This window comes from Nicotiana tomentosiformis, chromosome 9, assembly GCF_000390325.3.
Source record: "Nicotiana tomentosiformis chromosome 9, ASM39032v3, whole genome shotgun sequence".
In the NCBI taxonomy this organism is placed as follows: domain Eukaryota; kingdom Viridiplantae; phylum Streptophyta; class Magnoliopsida; order Solanales; family Solanaceae; genus Nicotiana; species Nicotiana tomentosiformis.
In genome coordinates this window covers 7,593,786-7,611,672 of record NC_090820.1, presented here as the reverse complement: position 1 = coordinate 7,611,672, position 17,887 = coordinate 7,593,786, and the positions used below count along the sequence as shown (strand labels likewise).

The 17,887-nt window shown below is 35.8% G+C and overlaps 1 protein-coding gene across 3 annotated transcripts; it reads left to right on the top strand.

The window, feature by feature from the left end:
• Nucleotides 1-1,649: 1,649 nt before the first annotated feature.
• On the top strand, nucleotides 1,650-11,692 carry LOC104096268 (U11/U12 small nuclear ribonucleoprotein 35 kDa protein). 3 transcript variants are annotated; one of them, XM_009602617.4, is made up of 9 exons: nucleotides 1,650-2,000; nucleotides 5,456-5,652; nucleotides 5,746-5,843; nucleotides 6,719-6,770; nucleotides 6,960-7,030; nucleotides 7,645-7,735; nucleotides 7,822-7,897; nucleotides 10,687-10,765; nucleotides 11,140-11,692. In XM_009602617.4, exons 2-9 carry the CDS (start codon nucleotides 5,478-5,480, stop codon nucleotides 11,557-11,559), a joined length of 1,062 nt encoding a protein of 353 aa, XP_009600912.1. In that variant the 5' UTR covers nucleotides 1,650-2,000; nucleotides 5,456-5,477; the 3' UTR covers nucleotides 11,560-11,692. The 3 variants fall into 3 exon arrangements, with proteins under 3 accessions (XP_009600912.1, XP_009600911.1, XP_070042035.1); XM_009602616.4 differs by having other exon boundaries at nucleotides 1,650-2,067; XM_070185934.1 differs by having other exon boundaries at nucleotides 1,650-5,652.
• The last annotated feature ends 6,195 nt before the right edge of the window (nucleotides 11,693-17,887 follow it).

The following is a 17,887-nucleotide window of genomic DNA, read 5'->3' as shown; positions in this document are numbered from 1 at the left end:
ACTTTTTATTAGATATGCTATATGCCAAAATTATTTCATAAATATATAATGAATATATTATATACCATAAATATTCCTTGTATAATTATTAATGTTTTTAAAATCTTGTTTGCTGTATAAATCATAATTATAGTTCATATATATACCATGTAGTTTTTGTGAATTATAGGATTTGGTATTGTTAATTTATATTTATCTTGATTCACACTTAAATACACATGATACCATAATTATATAATATATAACCATCATAATATCGCAGTTGCTTATGATAGTATTATTATAGCAAGAGGCATTATTTTGGAAAACAAAGAAAAAAGGAAAATAAGAAGAAGAAAAATATAAGGAAAATAGAGCTATTCTCATATGAAATAGGGATGGAACAAATTTGAATAGCTGCTATTCTCATGTGAACATTCCAGTAGCTGCCTTTTATTGTTCATCTTTTACTTTTTTACCAAGTCTTCATTCATTATAGTTTTTAAAAGTGATGAATTAAAGAATACAAAATTGACATATTATATACCATGCATATATCTAGTATAATTTATAATAATTTTTAAGAAATTATATTTGTATAAATCATATAATTCATATTATATACCGTATATTTTTCCTAGTATATATACAGTTTATTTTTATATTGTAGGATGTGATATCTTAACTTAAATAACAAGTATGTTTAATTTATATACTTTGATTCACACTTATATACACATTATAAATATGATTATACAATTTATATATCATGTATTTTTAATTTATATATCTTAATATTCACAAAAAATTTATATATCTTTACATTCACACTTAAATACACATTATATTACTATTTATATAATGTATATAACATAAGATAACACATAAACTTAGACAAATATTACAGCCATATGCAAGTGTCCATTGTGATGTACTGTGCCAAAGGCAACAAGGGGATCTAGAGCCCGTTTGGATTAGCTGATTGTAAATAGTTAATAAGCTTGAAGTGCTGAAAAATATTTTTAAGTGCTGAAGCTGATTTTTTAAATAAGCGTTTACGTGTTTGGATAGACGTGCTGAAACTGATAATAAAAAGTTGATGTGTTTGGTAGAAAAGTGCTGATAAATTATTTTTTTTATAAAATGACCCAAATATCCTTAAAAATTTTACAAAAGATTATAAATTAAAAAGTTTCTTTGTAAAGAAAAAGATGAACAATGAATATGGAATGAAAAGAAAGTTAGAAAATTTATTTTGGGAAAAATATTTTATGAATTAGAAAATATTATTAAGGATAAACTAGTAAAAGCCTTGATCAAACTAAAAGTGCTTATAAGCTAAAAAGTCATAGGTTGGGGGTGACCAACTTATGACTTATTTTAACTTATAAATACTTTGGGTATTTACCAAACGCGTAAATAAGCCAAAAGATGCTTATAAGCTAGTTAAACTAGCTTCTAGCTTATAAGCTCAACCAAATAATCTCCTGGTCCTTTTTGTCGGATATTTATCGATAAAATAGGAAAATAGTTAATGGGGTTGAGTGGGCGAGATATGCGGATACGTTTCTCCTAATTTTATAATTACTTTATTGCCATCTTTGTTTATTAAGTAGCCCTACTAGGTTGGTATAAATATAATTACTTCTTAAATATTGCCCACTTATGAAACTTTCCCGTTAAAACACCCATCTCCCCAATTCCCTAAAAAGAAAGACGGATTCCCCCCCTTTGGACGAACCCTAACAGCTCTCTTGGAGCTCTCCTCTAAAAAAACGAGACCCCTCTCTCAAAACAAAAAACCCTAGCCGCCTCCCTCATCTTCTTCTTCTTCTCTCTCGAGCAGCCACTCACTTCCACCTCCCTCCTCAAGCGAGCTTCTCAAACAAAGAAAAGATTTGAAAAAAAACCCAGGGGTTGTGAAAAAATCTCATTCTCTGCCGATTTGTTTAGACGAATCCAATCGGTTTTCAAGGTCAAATCGAGTTCTTAAAGGGTTGTTCGTTGATACTGTTGCGATAGTTGAGTAGCTCCATTCCTCATTCTAGATTTTTAATTGGCCGTCTATTGCTGTTCTGCAATGTTTAGGCGAGTCTGCCTATTCCTATTGTCCTCTTATTTGATTATGAATGAATATTTGAGTGCTAATTCTATGAACATGCTAAATTTTGTGGAATCCGGATGTTTTGACTACCAGATCTGCCTGCTTGTTTCTATCTGTTGATAAGTTTTTTTAAAAAAAAACTGGAGTTAGTCATTAATTAGTTTGGATTTTGCTGCTGCTGTTTTGTTATAAACCCAGCATGTTAGTGGCTGAATATCATCATGTTTGGCATCTGTACTGTTAATTGAGCACTTAGTGAATTCACTAGAGTTTTGAATTGGTTTGTTTATTACTGAAATGTTCATTCCTTGAGGATAAAAATGTGAATGCATCATGAACATGCATTTAAGTTACTAACTCTGAAGAAAAGCTAGAATAAGCAGTGAATTAGTTTCGTGGTGATTTGTTGTGAAAACTAGCAGCATATTATCATTACATATGTCGGCTCTATTTACTATGAATTGATTACTGTTGTAGCTTTAGATCCTGAATGCTATTGTAGTTAGGATATAAATCCATAAGTAAGGTAAATCAGTAAGTTTTCAGTTATGTAATTAAATGGGTTATGGTTTGCTAGTTCCAGCATTTGATTCCATATTTGGTTTTGTTATTCCATTCAATCCATTTCATTTAGCTTCGGCAGAAGATTTTTTAGTTTAAAAGCCAATGGCCTGATATTAACTTTAAGCAAACTTTCAGATTAGTTTTAATTCGCGACTTCTTAGATATTGTAAAGTAAGAATATTAGCCTTTAACCAAGGCATAATGCAATCAATCTTATGAACAACTTAACGATCCAATCCATACTGCCTCACACTCCTATCCATAATTCATGGCCTCACATTGATCTCAAATGTTAGGAAAATTATTAATTCATGAACATCGTAGCTTGCTTTAGGCGTGATTAATACTAAATCATTGTGACTATGGGCACGGTTCCCGTGACATAGTCATGATACATAATCCCCAATTCGAGTGCGCGTTTCACGCGACTCGACCATAACTTCAAATAACAATAAAACAAACGTGTTGTATATTGCGGGTGCGTTTCACGCGGCGCGATTCGCAATATGTACAAAAACAAACGAGTGCGCAACATCGCGACTTGTTGAAATAAATTCCATAAATACTAAAAGCGGTTAAATATTTAATTAAAAGCGGTTAGAAAGTAAAAATGGACATAAGTCTTAAAACGTGTATAAATCAGATAATTAGGCCAATTATTAATAGTTGAGCGACCGTGCTAAAACCACGTAACTTGGTTCTCTCGGGTTAACAGAATTTCTTACCCGGTCTTCTGTGTTCACGGACCATAAACAGAGTCAAATCCCTAGCTGCGTTTTCCAACTATGTGCATTATGTAGAAAAAAGATTTGCTAGCATCCTAAAAAAATCACAAAATCAGGAAATAAGTATCAAGCACTATTAAAGAGAACAAATTACCTTATATGCTCGCTGCATCTCCATATCTGATTCAAATTCAACAAACACATAACCACGTGAAGCGCCCATTACTGCAAAAGCAACACCATATGGTACATATAAATTCTTCAAAAAGTAAATATCTTATCTTTTTACACTACGTGGTACATATCGGCACACTTTCTATGATTTTCAAATATGCATTAAACCTCCACAAAAGGATACGCAAAATGCAACATAAGCAAGTTCTAATTTTGAAAGAAATAGTTAGTACCAACGTGTGTGACAATTCTTATGTTCTTCACCCTTCCATATTTGTTCAGTTCATGTTAATAAACGCAACCCAAAATCAATAACACCAACTAGGCAATAAGCAAACAACAAGAATAACATAACTGCACAAGAGTAACAAAGAAAGACACAAGACATAGGAAAATGGTCAAATTTACCATGTATTATTCTAAATCGAGCAACTTTGCCCTCCGCTAGTCTTTAGGTCTAATATCACCCCACTGTTAGGAAAAGTCTTGTTTTTCCCATTGACCCCAGATGTAGCTCCAACCCGAGGGTATTTTTAAACCACAACCAAAAGTTAAAGGGTAAATTTAGATCAATTTTTCTCGAAGAATTTGACACTTGAGTTTCACCTATTTCAAGCTAGAGCTGCATTAATCGCAAGATCACAATATGCTAACATCAAAGGGTATGAATGAACCAAAATTTTAAATAAACAAAACTAGAGCAAATTCCCATAGTATAAGATAAATTATTATAAAATATTATTAATATTAGCCAAATATTACCAATATTAGCCAATTAGCTATTTGTAGCCAAAAAGGGTCAATTTTTTACTTTCTTTTGAGTGAGTGTTATTAGAATAGATTGGGTACATCTTAAAGAGCTTGAATCTCGGTTTTGAGATGATTTGGTAGAGTTTTGAGGTGGTTTGAATTGAAAACTCGAAGTAGAAGATGAACATGAAAAAAATGATGTGTATCGTTTGAATTGAAAACTCGAAGTAGAAGATGAACATGAAAAAAAATGATATGTGTATCACATTGTGTATCATTTGTGTATCACTTATGTATCATATTTGTATCAAATGTGTATCACATGTATACCTGTGTGTGAGATACGTGGGATACATATTTGATACATGTGTCGCAGAAGATATTTTTGGAACGCGATTTTAGATACGAATTTTGATACCAAATCAGTCCAAATCACCTCTAATCTTTATCAAATTTTATATATTGACTCATCTATATGTTTTCAATGAATTTCAACCATACCCATTGAAAAAGGTCCTTTTTTGCTTAGATTTTTGGAATCTTGTACGTATTTTTTTTTTTTGTATTTTAATTACCTAATTTGCTACCTCATCCATGAAAATTTCTTCCCGTCTTGCATCTAATATTGTTGATCACGCTTAAAAATATGGAAGTAGATCTTTGCGTGTGATTCTTGGGGAGAAAGAACATTATTTATTTAGGTTTTCAATTTTTATGTGTTTGACTAGTTTTGGTAAGTCTATGATTGATGGCTAGAGGTTGGTAAGTTGAGATTTATTTGGGACATTTGTATAAGATTTATTTGGTAAGTCTTTGTCTTTGTTCTTTGTTCTTTGTCTTTGTCTTTGTCTTTGTTTTTTTTTTTGAGCTGAGGGTCTTTCGGAAACAACCTCTCTACTCCTTCGGGGTAGGTGTAAGGTCTGCGTACACACTACCCTCCCCAGACCCCATTAATGGGATTTTAGACCCCATTAATGGGATTTTACTGGGTTGTTGTATAAGATTCCCTAAAAAGGGCCATTAAAGCCCGTGAGTGGTTGGAAGCCCAGCCGATACCATGCCATCTAATAAAACATAATGTCATCAACTATTTGTAATTCCAAATAGGCCCCAAAACACGTGTGTGCCAATTTTAATCCCTTAAAGTTTGATTCCCAAGGCCATAGCAATTTGATGAAGAAATGGGTCGAGAAGATTACAACAGCGAAAGGAGGTCTTCAGATGGGGGAAATCTAAACTCAGTATTCTATGCTTCTATATACCATCCAATTCAAGCTGGAAGCATTGATGGAACTGATATTCTTCCTCACGATAACGCCATTTACAGAGCTCTTCTCTGCTCTAATGCCGGCTTGTGTTAGTATTATACTCATTCTAGCTCGTAAAAATCCTGCTTTGTTTTACCCTTGATAGTTTCATTATTACTTCATTTGCCATTGTTGTTTTCAGATGACCCGTTTGGTGACCCGAAGGCTATTGGTGACCCGTATTGTACACTCTTTGTTGGTCATTTGTCTCATTTTACCACTGAACATAACCTTTGCCAGGTTTGCTTTTCTGGGTTTTTTCAATTATAAGTTTGGGTATAAAAGTTATACTATATATTTTTGGATTTAAGTTATATATAGGGATACTGTAATGTACTTTTTACATCATCACTGTAATTGTAACATGTTATAGCGGGTTATTTACCACTGAATATTCCCTTCGCCAGGTTGGCTTTTCTGTTTTCCCCCCCTCAATATAAGTTTGGGTGTAAAGGTTATATTTTTTAGATTTAAGTTATATACACCAACACTACACTGTAGTGAACTTTTTACACCGCCATCAGTGTAATTTTAACATGTTATAGTGGATTATTTACCATTTATTCTAGGTTACTCTTGTGCCGTTCTTTTGTTCTTGCTGTTTGCTTATTGCCTAATTGGTGTTAAGGTTTATATCTTTCTGATAAGCTTATAATAATTTATCTTATACTATGGGAATTTGCTCTAGTTTTGTTTATTTAAAATTTTGGTTCATTCGTACCCTTTGATGTTAGCAAATTGTGATCCTGCGATTAATGAAGCTCTAGCTTGAAATAGGTGAACCTCAAGTGTCAAATTCTTCGAGAAAAATTGATCTAAATATACTCTTTAACTTTTGGTTGTGGTTTAAAAATACCCTCGGGTTGGAGCTACATCTGGGGTTAATGGGAAAAACAAGATTTTTCCTAACAGCGGGGGTCATATTAGACCTAAAGATTAACAGAGGGCAAAGTTGCTCGATTTAGAATAATACATGGTAAATTTGACCATTTTCCTATTTCTTGTGTCTCTCTTTGTTACTCTTGTGCAGTTCTGTTGTTCTTGTTGTTTGCTTTTGGCTAGTTGGTGATTCAATTCTTTGTTATTACCTGATTTTGGGTTGCGTTTATTAACAGGAAATGAACAAATATGGAAGGGTGAAGAATGTAAGAATTGTCAGACACATTGGTACTAGCTCTTTCATCCAAAATTACAACTTGCTTATGTTGTATTTCGGGTGTCCTTTTGTGGAGGTTTAATGCATATTTGAAAATCATAGAAATTGTGCTGATATGTACCACTTACTGTTAAAAGAAAAGATATTTGCCTTTTGAAGAATTGAGTTAAAATTTCTCTCATATGGTGTTGCTTTTGCAGTAACGGGTGCTTCACGTGGTTATGCATTTGTTGAATTTGAATCAGATAGGGAGATGCGGCGAGCATATAAGGTAATTTGTTCTCTTTAATAGTGCTTGATACTTCTTTTTTTTTTAAAACGTTCTTGAGCCGAGGGTCTTTCGGAAACAACCTCTCCACCTTCATAGGTAGGGGTAAGGTCTGCGTACACACTACCCTCCCCAGACCCCACTTGTGGGATTCCACTGGGTTGTTGGATCAAATAATTATGGGAAAACCCTTCTTTAATGACCTGTACTAGATTTTTAAACAAGCAGATCTCTACGACCTTTTTAGTTGCAGAAAAACAAGAAAGGGTGTGAGCTGCCAAACTTAGGTGCCGATGAATTGTGATTTTGCAAGATCATGCTGGTTAATAACTGTTGAATCTTCAATAGTTTAAGAGCCCGTTGTGTCCATGATCATGAGAAGGAGTTTGCTAGGCTCGGAACTGATTATTCAAGGCTGCAATTTGTTCTAGCTGAACTATATTTTGTGAATGCAATGAATTAACGCTTGTTTAAATACCTACTGTTTACATAAGGAATAGGAGTCATTGTCCTTAAAACAAAGAAGCAATTAAATTTGTCTAGGTTCTGTTTCCCATTCTACCAAGTGAAGCAAACTCATGGCATAATTTTATTTATTTGTCGTTCACAAACCGCAGGATGCTCACCATAAGTTTATTGATGATTCTGAAATTATAGTTGACTACAATAGGCAACGATTAATGCCAGGCTGGATTCCGAGAAGGCTAGGTTAGTGACATTTGTCTGATATCCTTCTTCTCGAAGCTTTAATTTGCTATATGAACCTACTATATTAAAGTCATTCTCTTTTACAGGAGGCGGTCTTGGCGGTAAGAAGGAATCAGGACAGCTTCGTTTTGGAGGTCGTGAAAGACCGTTTCGTGCTCCACTGTAAGTATTCAGTAATTAAAGAGAATTGGAGGATTGTCTCACATTTTTGCACGCTTTGGAGTTGTCCTTGCATTTTTCTCATTTATTTTCTTTTTGAGTTGTGAAGATAAGCATGTTTATGGTGTTAATTTTGTTTAATTTTGTTCGGTGAGCATTATACAGTTACTAGGTCAAAGTTTTGATTTCCATCAGAATCCTTTTCCACTTGTCTTACTCAGTCCTTCAAATATTTGGTAAGAGAAAACCTTTAATCTTGTTTAAACACGGACTAACATGCCTTTTGGGTTGTAGGAGAATTTCATTCCTAATCATGAAATAGGAGGATTGTGTTAAAAAAAAAATTATATGACTTTTGAGGAAGTTTAGTTTGTATCATCATTCAGACTTGGACTCTACTCTTTACTAGTTCGGCCTTACAAGTTAAGCTTATAACATTTATTACTCTTTACTAGTTTGATCCAAGTGACTGATGGAATGCCAGTAACTCATTTACTACTTTGGTTGGCTTTGCTGAGAATAACTGCATGTCTTCCTTCAGTTGGGTTCAAAAGGAAATATCCCAGGATTCTTATCCCTCGGTATGAAATGATGAAAAGCATGAATAGGATTATGTCTTTATCCTGCGTCAGTCTTCTTTTTATTTGCCATGGCATTTCTGGTTCCAAAGTGCTCTTGGAATACATTTCATCCTTTCAAGTGAAAAATTCACTAGATCGATTTTCCTTACCCAGATAGCATCCCAGTCATCCAAATTTTTGTTCATTAAAATGAAAAAATTAAAGGCAGTGATACAGATAAAATAAGTTAAGTAGTCAAAAGCAAGTTACAGCAACATAGCAACATTCAATAAATTTTAAGTTACAACAATCACAACAGTTCTCCACATATTTGCACTCAAAATGAAAAATAAAGGAAAATGAGAAGAAAGAAAAGAAAGATTAAAAGACCCTCTTTTAATATATCTGTCCAAATGTCACTCAAGATTTCAACAAAAATAGTACAAAAGACTTGGAGGGGAAGAAGGAATTGAATCAGATTTGTGAATATGCTGACAGGGGGTGGGGCAGCATTAAACAAGAGGAAAAGGGAGAGAAGAACACACACACGAGACCTAGAAACTCACACAGTTTGCAGAGATAACCTGTGTGGAAGAAGAGGAAGTAAAGGGGAAGCAGGTGAAGAAATAATGATGAGAGTAATGAGTATGCTTGTGCCCTTACCTCTATTATATTTGAGGGCGAGGACTTTTTGGAGCTTATCCGGTGAGATTGTAATCCCAAATAAATAGTAGCCCCTCCTCAGATAGCGTAATCCTGTAGTAATCTGGCAAAATTAATTCAGTCTGATTTTTGAATGTTACCAAATGTAGGATAAATTAAATTCTGCCTAACCCAATTCTCTATCTTGCTACTGAATGGCTTCTTCTTAACAAATGATTATTGCTGGATACTGGACTAGATTAGGCAGGATAAATTTATCTCCAGCTGGAAGTTTTTTGTGTGTCGAACTGGATTAATATTTTCTTCTGATATATCGTAGATTTGGTCGAAGAGGGCGAGAAGGGGAAGGGGATTACAATCTCGCCGGGTTGGCCTGCAAAAATGAAACTTTTGCTCCTCGCACAAATAGGAGGACGGCCCTTCATCTTATACTCTGCCTTCTTTGTTTTTCCTGTCGCTAATAACCTCCAACTCCTCCTTGCCTGGAACGCTGTATCCTGCCGAAAGACTGCAATGGCTCTAACAGAATCTTTGTTAGACTCATAAGATTTGCCTTTTGTGCCATTTGAAATTTAACAGAGCTGAAGTTACTCCATTAGTTTAGTCATTTCAATGCAGTTCAGCTCAACTAAAAGTATCACATTGTTGGCGATGCTTTCTCTACCAGTTGAAGCCCCTTTAGTTCCATAAGTAATATGCATCTAGGAGTTCTGATGGCATAATTAAGAAAATTGAATAAACATGTTGCTGTGCATCCACCTAGTACTCAAGACATGAGCAACTTCAACTAGAACCAAGCTATGTTAGCTGCTTAATGATCCTTGCGTTACACATCTCTTCCGCCACCTTTACTGTGATCTGCTTATCGTTGTGGGGGAGAAAATAAGCTTCTCTGATAGTTTAGTTGCTAGGAATGCTCCATTTTCCAGTTTTTGCTTTGAAATGTTTAAACTCATGCCACAAAAGGAAAGTTTTCAGAAGTTTCTGAAGACACAGCATATCAAATAATGCTTGATTCAGAGACCAAATCTGAGATGTTTTTAGAGTTATCTGCAAATCATCCTCGCTAATATTCTGCTCTACCTAAAAGCCCCGATATCTCCATCCATCTGCTCTCCATCATCAAGATCATCTCCTGCAATAGAAGTCCTGCGTGATTGTGCTCTTTGGCCGCTGTAGTGAGAGTGAGAGATCCCGGCCTCAGATTAACGTATCTCCTTTAATACTTATTCGCTTGTCCCTTTAATTTGGTGGTGTGTTCACCAGATCTGAGGTAACCAAACCTAGCTATTAATCCCAATGTCTCTCTCAGTTTGTTTTCTGTCAATCTTCTCTTTTGTGGTTGAATACTGGTATTCTAGGGTGTGAAGAATGTAGTGTGCTTTAACCGAAGGAAACACATTTTATTGAGATAAACAATAAATATGTAAACGTTCTATATATCTGAACAGAGACTTAAGCCTTAGCTTTCTGCAGGGTATTGTGTTGAAAACATTCTCCTATCACTCTCTTCCATGCTACATTCTTTATATGTATTTTACACTAAATTCGGAATGCTCCTGGGAACAGCCGACAAATTCCGTTGGATGATCTAAAGAGGCTTGGTATACCACCTCCTCCAGAAGGAAGATACATGTCACGGTTTCAGGTATCCCATTTATTGCACATGTTATTTTGGGAAGAACACATGTGACCTTTTGAGATCTGTATCGTTCATGTTCACTTTAAAGTAACTGAAACATTAGTTTTGGTCAATGTATCAGTTAGCTAAGTTCTGTCGCTAATAATATTGCATTAAGGGCTTATTACGGTTTCCTCTCCTATTGTTTTGCTCTTACTATCATCCATGGGCCATGGCTGTCAAGTTCACTGACTAAAATAGTTTGATACATATAAGTGATTTTTAACCCTCAGGAGAAATACTGGTTTAAGTCAAAATGAGAATAATGCCTGGGATACCGCATGTAAAATGAAAATTATCCTTCTTTTAGTGATGCTGATGACTTGAACTAAACTGTGTAGGTTCCATCGCCACCTAGACAAGAAAGGAGCATGGAGGACGCTAGAGACTCTTCTCACAAGCACGATAAAGGAAGCAATCATTCTAATCGATTGGAGAGATCTCCAAGTCGAGAGCACCCTGGAAGACGTGAGAGGTCTGCGGACAAGGAAGATTTATCTCATAGGCAGATAACACGTGGAAGGAAACGACATGATTTAAGGTCCCCCAGTCATGATCATTCATCCGATAGGAGTTCAATGGACAGAAGCAGACATTCTCGCAAGCGCCAAAAGAGTAGCAGAGACAGGCATGACATGAGATCCCCCAGTCGTGATCATTCATCTGATGAAACTTCAACGTACAGAGAAGAATGTCGTCGAGCACGTAATGCACGATCTCATGGATATGACAGGTGGTCACCAAGCAGGAATGATTCTTAATTAATCAAACATACAAGGCATATACTAGCTGTACTTATCAGGTCTTTTATTTGCTTGTATAATAGCTTTGTTAGTTCATATGTTGTTAACTTTACATGATTTTTCCTGATAAATGCTATTGCTGATTTTCCCATACGGGGTATGGGGAGGGTAGGGTGTACACAGTCACAAACCTTACCCCTACCCTGGGAGGGTAGAGAGATTGTTTTCATTAGACCCTCGGCTAAAGAGAAAGATGATTAAGAAAACTGAAGCGAAAGAGTGATATCAATCTAAGAATAGAAAGATACTCTACTAAAATTAAAACTACCGCTACGGGAAGGTGTGACTTGTATTAACAATGATGAAGATTAACGGTCCTACAAAAGGTCAAGAAAGGAGAAGGAAAAACTTAAAAGTGCAATAGATTTCATACATATGGATCACAGTTTGGCTTTTTTTGACTTGTCAATATGATTTCTGTCTCATCTTATTGTCATTGATTCTTGTATTTTTTTCCTTCAGTTAGTCGGAATGTTAGAACAAACAAGTAGAGGTGTCTGTCAAGATATTCTGCCTTGTTTTAAAGCTAAAGCCCCTCTTCAATTTTTTTTGCTTCCCACCCAAAAACCCTATAGGACATTATGAGGCATGACTGCTTCCTAATTTTTTTGTTAAATTTATTTTATAAAAGGGGTATCTAGATCAGCTTGTGTGCCTTGTCGCGGAACTGTTTTTCTGAAGGTTCGGCGAGGGCAGCAAAGTAAGCCTGACTGCTACCTAGCTTCAGCCCTTAGACAATAATTAGCACAATCGTGCTAAAGCGATGGCAATCACACGAAACAAGCAAGAAAGCTTTGAAATAAAGAGACTCGAATTTGGGAGGCAAGTGCCAATTTTCTGTTGTGTTTATTCAATATCTGATGCCTTACAAAGAATGAAAACAAAGCCTTCGCCGAACCTTCAGAAAAACGGTTCCGCGACAAGTGGTATCAGATATTGAATAAACACAACAGAAAATTGGCACTTGCCTCCCAAATTCGAGTCTCTTTATTTCAAAGCTTTCTTGCTTGTTTCGTGTGATTGCCATCGCTTTAGCACGATTGTGCTAATTATTGTCTAAGGGCTGAAGCTGGGTAGCAGTCAGGCTTACTTTGCTGCCCTCGCCGAACCTCTTACTAGTACACGTACTGAGTAACTCCGTCATGCAAGACTTAAACATGGATGTGCTCCTTAACATGGATAATGAGGGAATCTTAGAAAAATAGTGGTTATAACATCAGCAGATAGCTTATCAAAACTCATTATTTGCATTCCCTTTGTCCTCCTCTGTACTACTTTCCCTTTGTATTGATATTTCCATCTTCTTGTTAGGCTGCAAGATCATCAAAGGATGTCACAATATTAGAATGAATTTAGTTTGAGATTTGTTATCAAGCGTAATACTAATTTGTTAAAGATTAATTGGATTGATGATATCATCTTTTCTTATTTTAAAATTAAGTCATCAACCCAGGCTTTCACCTCCTATGATTGGTATGTGTGTTGAGGGGTGGGAATGGTTTGAATCCTAGCGTGTATATTATTAATCAAAAGAGTACAAAAGGGGACATAAACCTTACCTCCGGAATAGATACAAGAAAATACAAGGGAATAAAGAGGAGCACCATTGTACAATTAAGTTAACAAAAAAGGTATACCGATCATATAACGATTTTTCATGTGTTCAATAACCTTAACCTATACCCTACTTGTGTGATCTGATTCTAAAGTTGGCTAAACCAAATTTATCCATAATACATATATATTTAGACATTCAATTCTAGCGAATGATGACGCCATATTCTTTTGTCATTTGCTGGAATTGAAATATCTGCCATATTGGGGTCACAATTTTGTATCTGTTAAACGAATTGTTGGAATTCCTAAAGAAAATACACTCAGGGAGGGCTGTAAATTTCTTCATGCTGAGCAACTATCTCGGCTTATGATTTAATTGCCATGAAATTTACTATTGAGCCTCAAAAATTATGTTTTTATGTGATCACAACATAAAATAGTAACACTGAATCTTTTATGGGAATTTTAAACTAAACGCACTTCACTCACCAAAAATTAAAAAACGCTAATCTATAATTAATCAAATCTCCTATTGGGAAAACAGAAAAAATCTGAAAAATTAAAATGCTATTGTATCAAATTTCTTAGATGAGAAATATTAGTACCTTTTTTTGTTGTTGTTCCCAGATGTGAATTTTGTGTCTTAGTAACTTCCACTGTTCCGAATTTTTGCTATGCCGCAAGGGAGAGAGGCGGTGAAATTAATTGAGTGATGAAAAATAGGGCTTAGGATATATTCTCTTAATTAATTCGCTAAATAATTAATTAAATTTTGGTTCCCTTGCTTATATGAGTTAGTTTTACAATTATGATCTTTCTTCATATAATTATATTTTGGTTCCCTTGCTTATAACTTATGATTTTCGCCAATCAAAAAAATGCAAAAGAAGTAAACAAATAATTAAGGTTCAAAAGCTGAAAGGAGCTGAATGTTCAAAAGCACAAAGCTCAAAGTAAGGACTGAAAATCTTACCTCCACTTAAATAATGGTTTACGCGATCGAATAGGGATGTATTGATAGTAAAATATATCTATAGCGGCTGACTCAGAATTTTTAAGTCGAAGTATTAACTCAGCCGATATCTTTGTATGTTATTAGTAATTTTTTATATAAAAATATATTGTTTGAGTAACATAAAAGGGATAAATACTTAGAGGGAAGGACCTATACGCTTCCTAAAGAAGACAAGCTTTTCCAGTAAATATCATAGCAAAATCCAAGTCTTTTCAGAATTTTCTTTTTAAGTCTTAGGAGACGACCGCGTCCAAATGTGTAAATATTATTTCTTCATTCCATGGCTAATATTTTAAGTGATTTTGTTGCAACTTAAACCATGAGATTTTTTTGGCGTGGAGTGACCAGGATATTTTACTCAATTTCACTCTTACTATTTTAAAAAGCGGAAGAAAATGAAATTCCACCGGTGTGTAAGTAAGACAACCTTAATTCTCTATGTTCAATGCTTTGGGCAAGCCATAGCAAGACTTCTCTGTGAAAATACCCGACTATCTCCTACTTTAAATAGAGAAAATCCCTGGAATTCTCTGATGCCAGGGATTATGTCTAAAATACTTTGTATTGCGATCTCCGACGATCATTCTTTTCTTTTCATAAGATCTATTCTTGGGCTAGAGCATTAATATAACTTTTCTCTTCTATATGGGATAGGGCTTTGGAGAACTCCTAGAATGGGATTCCCCTTATGTGATATCCTAACTAGTACCAGTCTAACTAAGAGTCATCTGCTAGGCCAGCTTCCTGTGAGTAAGCGAGTGCTAAAGAAGAGGGCTAAGAAAAAGCTAAAAATTCATTGGGATAGATGCAACGCCAATTAATTTTCGCCAATTTTCACGGTGAGTGCTAAGTACTTCGATTAATAGTTTACAGAATTAATAGGAATAGGCTTTTTCTTTAGAGTAAGACTTTTTGCTTGCTTCTTTCGGCCAGCTCAGCGGATGAGTGGCCGTATTCGACACCTCTTCCTCTTACGGCTAGTGTGCTATTTGAGATAGTTGAAAGAGGTGTAGAGATAGAAAGTTTTGAATCAATAATTCCTCAAAAGTCATTGCTAGTACGTTTAATACAGTTACTGCTATACCTTAGACCTCAATTAGCAATCGTAAGGCCGACATGTCTTCATCCCGAAATAAGTAGATACGGAATCTCGTCTGTTTGAAAGGTAACTTGAATTAGCAGTCGGACTGTGAACTATTATCACTCGTTAGGCCTCCCAATATAATTGATTTGAAGAAGTGAAAGCCACTAAACTGTAAGGAGAGGAGCTCCAGCCACTCTACTTCCACTGTCGAGTAGTCCTGCGGATAATTCGAATACCGGAACATCCTTCCTTCCCTCGTTCAATCTGATCTACTGGCTCTAAGACCGACTCAATGGGAGGAATCAGATCAATCTTAAGGCTTTGCTTTTAGCGCCTCGAAGACTCAATAGTAATTCCATCCCGTCTTTCCGGATCAATAGCCCCAATCCCCATCTTTTCAAAATATGTCTTTTATGAGTAGGTCGAAACATCTTCATCCTTTTCGTTCGGTGTCATATCCTACGAATATGCACCGAAGAACCTTCATCCTCTTTGTTCCTTCGACATCTTCTACCCCGAAGTATTGAAATAGCACAACAAGCGGACCACCTACAAGGAAATCCTTATACCACTATCAAGCCATACCGGACAATGAGGCTGATGCTACTACCGATACAAAGAAAGACAATGACTTTCTCTCTATCGATGTGAAATCTATTCTATTTCTCTGATGTACATGTCGTTCGATCAGTCTACTCTGCTTTAGTATGCGCTAGGGAAAAAAGAGGAGCTCCTCCTTGTTGTGCCCGATCCCCAAAGCATTGAAAAAGATAAGGGGGAACTTACCTAGTGAGAAGTCTTAACTTGGGAGTTTATACCTCTATTGGCAATTCCTCTTAAGCAGTGGTGTCCGGTCACCGAAAAATTCTATTGATTCCGTTTAGCGAAAGGGAAGTTGTCCTTCTATCACGAGTTTTATAACCCCCCCCCAGGGATCATCCAGGTCAATCTGCATGAGTTTTGTTGTTCATAGATGGGCCATAAAAGTAAGCTGCCTGCCTTAAATAAGGCTTTGTGAATAAGCAGTTCCATAAGCCCCAGTTACAATTCACTGACCGAGTAGCTACAACTTCAAGAGGGAAATTCGCGTAAAAGTGGGCTTTTGTTTTTGCTTCCTCGAACGGGTGGAGAAAGATTTTTATTACCTTTTCTTGTAGGGGAAGGGAGTTGGTTTATAACCAGACTCTGAAGTTTTCTACTCGGTAGAGTATTTCAAAAAAATAAGCTAGAATAGAGGGCGTGATAGTCCAATTCTACATAGTTTTGTGATCCGCCGAACGAAGTGGTTCCAACGAACTGGACCGGAAGAGAGAAAGAATTCTTTTTTCAAGGCTACCGGTGGGCTGGGCCCGAGCTCGGTTTGGAAGGAAGCCTCTTTAGATGAGAAGGAGGATGCTACCAAGGCGAGAAGGAAGAAGAGGAGTTTCACTATTTGAGTTAGGCCGATATCATTAGATAGGTAGGCTGATCTCCGCTTTTGGATTCCTATTAAGGGCAAGAGTGAGACTTGTCTATTCCTACTAAAGGAAAGAGAAGAAGATCTAGGCTCCTCTCCTTACAGTCAAGTGACTTTCTGCTCCTCTCCCGGACCTGTTGATCGAGGAGCTCGGGAATGGAACAAAAGAAAGACGAGTTAGAGAACGGATGTAAGTCAATTCTGACCCTGCTAGGGAAAGGAAGCAAACTCTTGCTCGACGTAGAGTAGAGTAACTGTTTTAGGTAATGGGCTTCAATTTTGTGTTGAATTATATTGAGAAGCTGGAGATTTATTTTTTGGTTAAAATAAAACTTCACAGACCTATTTCTTGATATTTTGTTAATGAAAGTTGTGATCTTTATCATGATATAACGAAAGGATATACAACCTATTCAAATAATAAACTGAGTCTCAATTAGTTATAAATAAGTGCTGCTGAGGAGTAGTAATAAATTTTTTTCCATGTTTCGATTATTATAGGTTAATATTATTCCTCTTACAACGCTCACCAAAGATGCATCATATGCAATAAGATACGAGAGTAATATCTCATAACATTAGAAACATGAATTCTTTTATCCTATAAGATGAAACATGAATTCTTCGACCCAAAGTTGACCAAATTGATGCTATACTCCTTCACCCAAGTACAACTTATTTTATCCTGGAGTATCCACAAGTCCAAAATTGAACTTTTGCGAAAGTTCTGTGTCCGGTAGGCAAAGTATCCCGTTCATATTCAAGCCGTAAAGATTTTCAAAAGATGGTGGACGAGATATATAGTTAGAAATTTTTCATTTTCAAAGTCAAATGAGAGAATTCTATCAAGTTCACCACGAGGAAAATGTCGAGCCAACCAATACATGCATTCATTAACTAACAACCCTGGCAATGGCAGATGATACAATTTCTTTCCATCTATTAGAAGAAATTTAAGCTGATGATCACAAGGAAAAGACCGGAGACTCTTATAGAATAAATGCACAACTTTGTATTCCTTCCTTGAGTGAATATATCCAAATCCAAAATGGTAATATCCCATCGGCAATTGCCACAGTTGATGAGTGAGAGGATTGCACAAATACACACGACGATTCGTTTTTAGGCAAACCAAAAACGCCATATGCAACTAGCTAGTTCGCGATCAGAGACA